Genomic DNA, 9,165 nt, shown 5'->3' with positions numbered 1-9,165 from the left:
CTGAAGAGGCGAGGCGAGGCGAGGAAACCGATCGCAGAAGCGAAGAGAGTGGGGCAAAAGAAGACCTCCTCGTGCCCGGGACTACCAAGTCTGTGTCCAATCGACAAAGCCATCCCAAACTTTACCGACCATTCCACCGCCCAAAGCGCCCAGCACCCTCCTCCACTGGTGCACTCTATGATCCGCCAAGTTCAGCCCATCTATTCCCTGCAGACCGCCCGCCTTCTGCAGCAACCTGGCACCCGCAAGGCTGAGCGTCGCCTTGCCCGAAAAGAGTTCCGAAGAAGGATGGGCCGTGCAGCTAAAGTCGAACCTGTTGGCATGAAAGATGAGCGCGGCTCGATAGTGCAGCAAGATGGCGCCCACGATGGCCACGTGCCAGATCTGATGCGCGTGTCCCCAAATATCGAAGCGGCCGGGCGCATAGCGTTCTGGAAATTGAAAGGCGTAGAACATCAGTCCGCCTACGTAGCATAGCAGACTCGGAGCGATGGGAGCAAAGAATCGCAGCGTCTTGATCAGACCGTGCTCGAATGCTGCGTGCGTAAAAGGGGCGAGCGCAGTGAAGCACATGGTCAAAAAGACTGCGATTCGCAAGCCCTTGTTGCTTCGCTCGTTGAACCATGCTGCCCAAGGTACCGTTGCTCCCACAGCTCCCACGATGAGCGTGGTGAGAGAGTAGAACATGGCCAGGTTGGGCTGGCAGTAAAAGCCATTGTACACCAATGTCCATACGCTCGCTGCTACGAGCCAAGCGATGCCCGTGTAGTCCACACAGGCAAATCGCTCGAACCAGCAAGCATTGGCACAACCGGCCATCACGTGCCACGATACGGAGAGCACGAGGCATTTGAGCGCGGCCGCGAGGTACAATGTCTGCACCAGTCGGTCCATCGGCGTCGTATCCGCATCCAATCCTTTAGAGGGCCAAAAGAGGGGAATGATGATGACTGCTCCGAGCAGGTGAGAGTGAATGTTGCCCGTCTCATTGTGAATCTCGAAAGTCGAGCGCAAGAGTGCGCCAAAGTTTTGAGAGGGAATGAAACGATAGCCAGAGAGCTGTTCGTGCGATGTGGGCAGCGGCGTCCCTCAGCTTGCGCAGCCCCATCAGCCGCGCGACCCCTCGCCTGCACTCACGATGTGCTCATTGTTCTTCCACAATTCGGGCAAGTTCTCATACCTAATCAATCGCTGACCTTGACCCGCAAGTTCGAGCGCAGCGTGGTAGACAGCATCCTCCATCTCTCTGGCTTTCTTAGCGACCGAGCTAGCCCTCGCATGGCCTCTAGCCCTGACCTCTTCTCCCGTCGCTCTCAATCTAGCCAACAAGATATCCAATTGGCTGTGCGCCGCAGCCGAAGCAGCATCCGTCGCATCTTTTGAGCCTGGAGAGATCTTGTTGATCGCATGGGATGCGGCGCTTGCATCCTGCGATGACTCAGAGGCGCTGCTGAATAGGTCTCGAAGGGTGAGGGCGGCATAGGCGCTCTGCATCGCTTCCAGTCGATCTTGCAAAGCTGCCAAGATGGAAGCTCCGTTGGCAGGTAATTGAGCCGCTACGGATGTGAAATGCGGAACAGCGGGCCAAGCAGGCAAAGCCATTGGTAAGGATGGCAGAGCGATTTTGGGAAGAGTGGGCGTGTCCCACTCTGACAAGAAATCTTGACCTTTCGCAGCGAGTCGAGGCAGAGGAGCAGTGTTGAGGCCAGCAGGTACGCGAGGTAGCATCAATGTCAACCTCTTTGCGTCTGCTCGAATGGCTGCTGCTTGAGCTTGAAACGTGGCCAACGTCTTGGCTGCTGCCGCACTTGCCGACACGTCCACAGCTCGCGGTGACCAGGAAGAGACGAGCAAGCGGACGCGCGACTCGACGTCTGATAGTTGGTGCAAGAGCGATGCTCTCATGGTGACGAGGGTGTAAGGTACCGACAGCGAAAGGTCGAGCTGAGGCAGTGGGAGAGAGGAGGAGGAGGAGGAGGAGGAAAAGGCTTGCTTCGATATCCAGCCAATGCGCTTGTTTGACACCAACACCCGCATACACTCACATATTCGAAGCTGTCCGTCGCACCTTTGCGTCTGCTCCAATTTAAATCGTCCTCATCCTCCGAGCCAGAGTGAGATGTGCTTCCGCTTGCTGTGCAACCATCGCCATCGGACTCGCAGTAGCCAAGCGCAGGACCGGTAGTAGCAGTAGCAGCAGCAGCAGCATACCTTTCCAATCTACTGTCCGGATTGAGCCTTGCAGAAGCGATGGATAGGGGCGTGAGAGGACGAGAGATGGGATAGACTGGTTGAGAGGCTCGTCGTCGTGTGGCTGGTCGAGGAGAGACGGGACGAGGTGCGGGGGAGTGAAGGGTGGATGAGGTTGATGGAGCTGCTGATGAGATGGACTCGAATTCTTGGTCCACCAGCCTCGTCGCCGCCGCCGCGGGGTGCGAGGAAGAAGATGCCATGCTTTCAGCTTGCCTGAGCGAGGCCGGCCGTTCGGATAGCGGTTGAGTGAGTGAGGGGAGAATGGATGGTAGATGGCGGATATGGTGGAGGGTCAAGACACGAGTGGGATGGATGGATGGATGGATGAGGATCAGCGGCATGCACTCACTCCGTCTGCACAACCCAACCGACGCAGGCATTCATTCAGATTCGCATTCACGCCCAAATCAATCAATCAAATCGCACCCAAAGCTGTACGGTACGCACGCACCCAAACGCGCATTCAACCACCAATTGGATATGCGCATCGATGCACGCAAAGGCCGGCCCAGGACCAGAACTCCGAGAAATTGCGAAGGGATGGATGCGCGCTTCTCGATCGGTTGAGAGACTGGCAGTCGCGCTGCTGCTGCTCTCTCGGGCTGTGCAGGTGAAGGTGCAGTCTTAGTTTCAGCTGCATGCTTGCTTGTATGCAGGTCTCTCCCTCTTAGCTGTCTGCTTGGCGCTGCTGATGCGTGTGTGCGTGCTGCTGCCAATCGTGAATGTCGTGGGTGGCGTCGAGGGCGGTTGATAGGCACTCGGTCAGGCAGATACAGCTATAGTCAGTTAGTCAGGCAGGCAGGCAGCCATGCAGCAATCACGAGTCGTGTGTTAGGTAGGGGGCACGCGCGCGCGGTAATTCCGGCAGACGGTGGCGCTTTCTGCTGGAAAAGATTGATCAAAAGTCGAGAATGTTCTTCTCTCGCGAAAAGTGCCGGGTCACGTGTGTGTAGGAATCGGTGATTCACATTTGGCCTGGGCTGCTGCATGCATGCATGCCGTTTGGTCACTGCTGCACGCTGCACGCTGCACGCTCGCTTGCTGACAGATGCTGTATGCAGAGAGCTGCGCCTTACCGCCGGCAAAAGGCGCTTATCAAGATCTTTGAGGTGCGCGGGCCGCGGGGGGCGGTGGCTGAATTCGTGATGATGTGGTGCTGCTTGCGATGCGTGCCTATGTAGCTGAACGCCCTATACTGCGCCGCTCGACTCGATTATGCTTGTCTGTCCACGAGGGGTACCTCTTCACAACTTGATTGCGCACTCGTGACTTGCGGTTGGCAGTTTGCTGATGATGTATGCATGCAGGCAGACGAGGAGCAGAATGATTCAGGGGCCCGCTCTTGCTGCGGTCGCTGTGTGGGGCTATCCGCTGGAAGTAGTCGTGAGTAGAGTAGAAGGATGCATGCTGCATGGACCAGCTAGACGCCGACACAGCCGTTTATTAAGCTACTGTTGCATCTTGCGCCATATATGCCGCACCACCTCTCTCTCGCTATATAATCGCGCTCGTTCGCTCGCTCGCTCATGCCCCGCGCTTCTAGCTCCGTGTCCGCCCATGATGATGGCAGCTGATGACCGCGCGGACCTGCGCATTCAAAGCGTTCGGAATGCATATGCAGCAGCAGCTGTATAACCGTGCAAGAACAGCTACAATAGCAGGTCCATCACTCACTCTGACTTGTATATCGCCAGCATGGCCGCGCAGGGGTCACACACGTATACGGAAAAGCGTGATTGTGCGGGCGCGCGTGCAACACAAATAATCGTTTATATACCTGCAACGCGAGACACGAGAGAGCGGGTCGCTAACTCTGTTCGAGCTTACTCGTGACTCGTGACTCGTGACTCGTGACTCGTGACTCGTTGCTATCGCGCATGCTATCGCCCCACCATCTCGTCACAAGCTTTGCGCCCCATCTCGCTCACCCTTGCCAAGCCAAGCGCGTATCTGGTGGTCATTGGTCTGAAGGCGCTTCTTTTACATTCCGCAAACAACGCCTGGCTCTCTGGGCGATACAACAAAGCGCCTGCAAAAGGTCAAGTGATCCGGTCGCAAGGAGCACCGCGCTCAATCGTAGCCGACGACGCACGAAGGAGCGCAATCCCAGTGGCGCACCAGCAAGGGATCTGTCTGCATCGACATCCTGACTGCTCCCGTCGCTGGAGAATGGCTTGGGGAAAAGGGGGGCGGGGCACGCTAAGAGGCATCGCGTGGGTCCCGCTTGCTTTGAGCGCATACACTTGCGCTTCCTGAACGCTCCCAACGTTCTCGAAGAGGCAGGATTGCGCACCACACGCTCTCCCACCACATGCTACCACTTTAATCACGACTGCATCTCATTCGCCCTTGACGGCCTTTCACGATGCTTGACGACTACCTCACCGCATTCCCCGTCCTCCCTGGGAGCACCTTCAACACCTCAAACCTCATCTTTCCCGTCGTTCACTATGGCATCTTTCACTCCACTTCTTCGCCAAACTCTACCTTGGTGGGGCCAAAGCTGCAATCCCTCGAGCTGGCTTCCACCAACGCCACATTCGCCCTCTTCCTGGCCCAGACGATGCTCATCATCGCCTTGTGCACCTTGTTGGGATACGCGTTTCAGTTTGTCGGCCAGCCAAAGGTGGTGGGTGAACTGCTGGCAGGAGTGTGCTTGGGTCCTACGGTGCTTGGAAGTGAGTCGGTCGGTCCGCGTGGATCCAGTCAGTCTGCGCGCCAATCGCTTGCGCGTCGCTCATCCCCTTCGCCACCGTCTCCCCTGACGCAAAAAAAAAAGACATTCCGCGCTTCACCGACACGATCATGTCGTCAGCATCGTCGGGCATGCTGACCCTCACATCCAACATCGGTCTCATCATCTTTATGCTGCTCGTCGGGTTGGAGACGGACGTGGACCTGATAGTGCGCTATGCCAGACAGGTAGCCCTCATAGCTTTGCCCGGCATGGCCATCCCCTTCGGCATAGCAGCAGGCGTATCCAAGCTCATCTACGACGTGGAAGGCGGAACATCTGCCACTTTCACCACCTTTATGCTGTTCTTGGCCACCACCATGGCTGTCACATCTCTCAGCGTTCTCAGTCGAGTGGTGGCCGAGCTCAAACTGCTCAGCACTACATTGGGAAGCGTCGTCATAGCAGCTGGTGCGCTCAACGATCTCATAGGCTACGTCCTCCTCGCTCTGGGATCGGCCCTCGCAGCCGGCGGGTCGGGCTCTTCGCGCATCGACGCCCTCTATCAGCTGCTCATCGGCGTAGCGCTCGCCGTCTTCCTGTGGTTCGTCGTGCGCCCATTCACATTCTTCTGGATACGACATTCGCACTTTTCTCTGGATGGACCCACCTCGGGTTCGGAGAACAAGGTGCCCAACAGTCTCTTGACCTTTGTCATTGTCGGATCTCTCATCAGCTCCTTTGTCACCCAGATCGCTGGCCTGCATCCCATCCTTGGCGCGCTCATCTTTGGCATTGCCATTCCGCATCAAGCCCTTGCGGTGCGAGTAACGGAGAGCGTGGAAGCGATCGCCAATGGCGTGCTTCTTCCCCTCTATTTCGCGACGAGCGCAGGCCAAGTGAACTTCAAGCTGCTCAACGACGGCAAGACGTGGGGCTTGACGATTCTGATGGTCGTGGCCACGTTTGCGTCCAAATTCCTCACCACGTCTGCATTCACTCGCGTGGCGGGCTTTTCGTGGCGAGAGTCGATGTTCGTAGCTAGCTTGGCCCAGAGCAAGGGCATCATCGAGCTCGTCATCCTCACAGTGGGCTTGCAGATTGGCGTCATCAGCCCTCGTGTCTACGCCATGATCTTTTTCGCTTGCCTCGCCACTACCGTCACCGTGCGTCCCCTTTCTCTGTACATCTATGGCGATCCGAGGAGCAGAGCAGGAGGTACAGATGCAAAGGAAACTTTGGGCGATGCATCCGATCTCGGCAAGCCTCGAGCGAGCGAGATGCAAAAGACGGGTGATGCGCAGAAGCAGCAAAGCTCGTCCGACGATGCTGAGCAGGACTTTGTCATTTCGGCCGCCTTGACCTCCACTTCGCCTTCTCTGGACGGCTTGCTGGGACTGGTCTTCACCCTTGGCCAATGCGTCGAGTCAGCGTCTCAAGCGCATAGCCGCTCAGGAAAGGTAGCGCTCGACCTGATTCGCCTGTTGCCGCTCGAGTACACCACTGCCAGCATCTTGAGAACCTTGACGGCTGGCACTGCGGCGCAGAGCGGAGGAAGGTCGGACCCTTTCTTGGCTTCGGTGCGATGCTGCACTGCTCTGCAAGGCGTGCCTTCCAGCGACGCCTTGCTGCGCACGAGGACCTTGGCATCGGCCAAACTGAAGTTGGCAAACACTTGCAACGCCGTCAGCGGAGATGTCTACACTGTTCCGGAGGAAGACATGCTGAGCACGCTCGTCGAGGCCAATAGGCATGCGCAGCAGTGCTTAGCGACCTCTAGAGGCTCGAAACTTGGCGCGTCGGGCGAATTGGGACATGGACTTGTTCTGTTGCCGTGGGAGCAAACATTGTCGGAGCATGCTCACGACAGCCATCGACCTTCTGTCTTTCCTTCTTCGGAGTCGAAATCCGGATGGTTTAGTGCCCTGGCCGCTGCGGCTCACATTGGGAGTACGAAGCAGCACGATGACGAGGATGAGGAGGAGGAAGATGAAGATCGCGAAAGGAGCTTTTGGAGATTGGACGCTGGAGCTGATGGGCTACCTTCTCGCCTCTTCAGAGAGGTAAAGCAGAGCTCGGGCATCTTGATCGGGCCTCACGCGATGGAATGCCTGCCCCGGGCCGATCGGACTCCTTCGTCGAGAGGTTCGATGAGCGCTGAAGCTCAGGGAGCATTAGCAGCGCTCGAGCTCGACCAGACGAGGAAGCGCGTCGTCGTTCCGTTCTGGGGCGGCAGAGACGATCGAGCTGCGGTGGCGCTGGCTAGGAAAATGGCAGCTTCGACAGTACTGGATGTCGTCGTCATTGCTGGATTGAGCAGCGTCACTTCAAAGCAAGCCGACTGGGACTTTGTGAGGCGGCAACGGCAGCAGGAGTCCATTCACGGAGAAGAAGAAGAAGGAGCAGGTTCACGAAGCGGCGAAGGCTTCCTTTCTAGAGCCGGAGAGTCTGAGGAGGAAGCGGAAAGGACGCACCACCAGACTGTCAATCTCAAGACGGTCGCTCAACCGGATGCGGCACGCAAGGACATTCGCTTCTTGTTCGAGCAGGGCGTGGGCGAGGTGGACACGGAAGGCCACACAGCCGAGCCGAGCAAAGCTGCAGCACCGGAGATCACGCCCGAAGAGGAGAAGGAAGCTTTTGCGCCCGCAAAGCCTGCGAGAGGTACTGCTCACAGCGGTGCGGCTCGCGCCGATGACTTTGCGCCCGCGTTTGTGAGAACACAGCGAATGACCAACGGGAGCACGTTGACGTTTATACTCTTGGAAGTGGATCAGCAAAAGCATTCGGCTGATTCTGGATCTGGATCTGCGTCGGGCACATCCATTGCTGCTGTTCTGACCTACGTGCAGACTTGTGTAGTAGGTCGAGGTGGGGGAGGGTGTGGAGGAGGCTCATCGGACCTGCTGATCATCGGACGAGGCAAAGTATCTCAAAGGCCCTCTTCTTTCAGAAGAGAAGTGGACGAGCTGGTCAGGCAGAAGTTTGCGCAGAGAAGAGCAGAAGAGGCGGCGCAACAGCGACGGCACGAGACGCTTGCTAGGCTTGGTAAAGTGGCGGGAAGCGCTGCTCAGGCTGCTTTGGCTTTTGGAATCGAGTGCAACGTCCTCGTTTTCCAGGCTCGAAAAGCGTGAAACACCGCTCGCTGGTCTTGGCGCGAACTGCGGCGTACACACATCCGCCTGCCGTGGTGGACTAAAGACTCGACCATTTGTTTCCACGCGTCCCAGATCATCGAGCTTGAGCCTCACAATGATCACTCGATCCAGTCGTCCGTCCCCCTTTCTCCTGCTCGCACGTCTTACGAACGTAGAGAAACCGACCACGACACGAAATGTAAAAGTACCGCCCGCCACCACAGCACAAAAAAAAGCATTTCTACGATTTTGACGAGCCGTTGCCACGCATGGCCTCCCCCCACTCGTGACTACAAGACTCACACTGTTGTTGCGCGATGCGTGCGTGGTCTTTGAGAGCTGGGCTCGCTCTGTATGACGTAGAGCGAAACTTGACCGACTGTGACATTCTGATTGGGAGCATGCGGGGGAGGCCGCGATGGAAAATGGATGGGCGGGGATGACGTGCTTCCTAGATCTTTCGCACGTGCTCTCACTCTATACACAGACGCGCGATCGAGCCCAAATCACGAATTCCAACGCGGTCTGGTTGACGCTGTTGAATCGTCGCGCGAGGGCAATTCAATCAAGCTCGTGCGCTAGCTGCATGTGTGTACAGCAGTTCCTCCGCGGGTCCCGCGGCCGGCGTGGGGGTGCGCAGGCTGCATGATCGAGCTGCTCCATGGCACGCCTCCATCAACCCTCGCTGCCTTGCCTGCATGCACGCATGGCTGACCCCCATGCATATAGGCACAAGAGTTCGGTCTGCTGATGAGCATGCATGCATGCATCGAGCTGTAGCCTAGCTAGGCTTTTGCCGCGGCTTTACCCGAAAGTATACTCTGCCAGCTGACTGCATTTCTGATGATTTTAGGAGCCATGCAGCACATGGATCGCGGTGCTCGCGGCGCGGCGCGGGCGTGTACTCACTCACGACTCGCGCGCGGTGCAGCATGATGCTGTATGCCGATCTATGTGTATGCGCCGCGGAGTCATCGGTTGGAGCAGACATCAGCACGCGCGCGCGTACGAGTCACGAATTGACGGTCGCGGGCACCGGCCCGGGCTGTGGGTTGGCGCAGCGCAGCGCAGCGTGGCGTGTTCAAGGTGCGCGATACGAAT

General features: G+C 57.5%; 3 protein-coding genes across 3 annotated transcripts; 2 read left to right on the top strand and 1 right to left on the bottom strand.

Annotated features, from left to right (window-relative positions):
- Nucleotides 1-2,608, bottom strand: IE81DRAFT_327211 (HlyIII-domain-containing protein). The gene is made up of 3 exons (XM_025515046.1): nucleotides 2,046-2,608; nucleotides 1,138-1,944; nucleotides 1-1,059 (listed from the first exon to the last, which is right to left on the bottom strand). Exons 1-3 carry the CDS (start codon nucleotides 2,451-2,453, stop codon nucleotides 82-84), a joined length of 2,193 nt encoding a protein of 730 aa, XP_025365881.1. The 5' UTR covers nucleotides 2,454-2,608; the 3' UTR covers nucleotides 1-81.
- An 813-nt stretch (nucleotides 2,609-3,421) lies between these two features.
- On the top strand, nucleotides 3,422-4,034 carry IE81DRAFT_91776 (hypothetical protein). The gene has a single exon (XM_025517743.1). It carries the CDS (start codon nucleotides 3,544-3,546, stop codon nucleotides 3,886-3,888), a length of 345 nt encoding a protein of 114 aa, XP_025365880.1. The 5' UTR covers nucleotides 3,422-3,543; the 3' UTR covers nucleotides 3,889-4,034.
- Nucleotides 4,035-4,618: 584 nt separating this feature from the next.
- Nucleotides 4,619-8,061, top strand: IE81DRAFT_350804 (hypothetical protein; the record flags this gene model as incomplete). The annotated part of the gene is made up of 2 exons (XM_025516604.1): nucleotides 4,619-4,931; nucleotides 5,033-8,061. 2 exons carry the CDS (start codon nucleotides 4,619-4,621, stop codon nucleotides 8,059-8,061), a joined length of 3,342 nt encoding a protein of 1,113 aa, XP_025365879.1.
- Between the last annotated feature and the right edge of the window lie 1,104 nt (nucleotides 8,062-9,165).

The sequence above is a fragment of the Ceraceosorus guamensis genome (genome assembly GCF_003144195.1).
Source record: "Ceraceosorus guamensis strain MCA 4658 unplaced genomic scaffold IE81scaffold_201, whole genome shotgun sequence".
NCBI lineage: Eukaryota > Fungi > Basidiomycota > Exobasidiomycetes > Ceraceosorales > Ceraceosoraceae > Ceraceosorus > Ceraceosorus guamensis.
Note: the sequence above shows the minus strand (reverse complement) of the source record. Positions and strands in the feature narration are given on the sequence as shown.

Coding starts and splice junctions, on each gene's coding strand:
- IE81DRAFT_91776 (XM_025517743.1), top strand. CDS start 3,544: ATGATGTATGCATGCAGGCAGACGAGGAGCAGAATGATTCAGGGGCCC.
- IE81DRAFT_327211 (XM_025515046.1), bottom strand. CDS start 2,453: ATGGCATCTTCTTCCTCGCACCCCGCGGCGGCGGCGACGAGGCTGGTG. Junction 1,945..2,045: donor CGACGGACAGCTTCGAATAT/GTGAGTGTATGC, acceptor CCACTGCCTCAG/CTCGACCTTTCGCTGTCGGT. Junction 1,060..1,137: donor GGAAGAACAATGAGCACATC/GTGAGTGCAGGC, acceptor TCGCACGAACAG/CTCTCTGGCTATCGTTTCAT.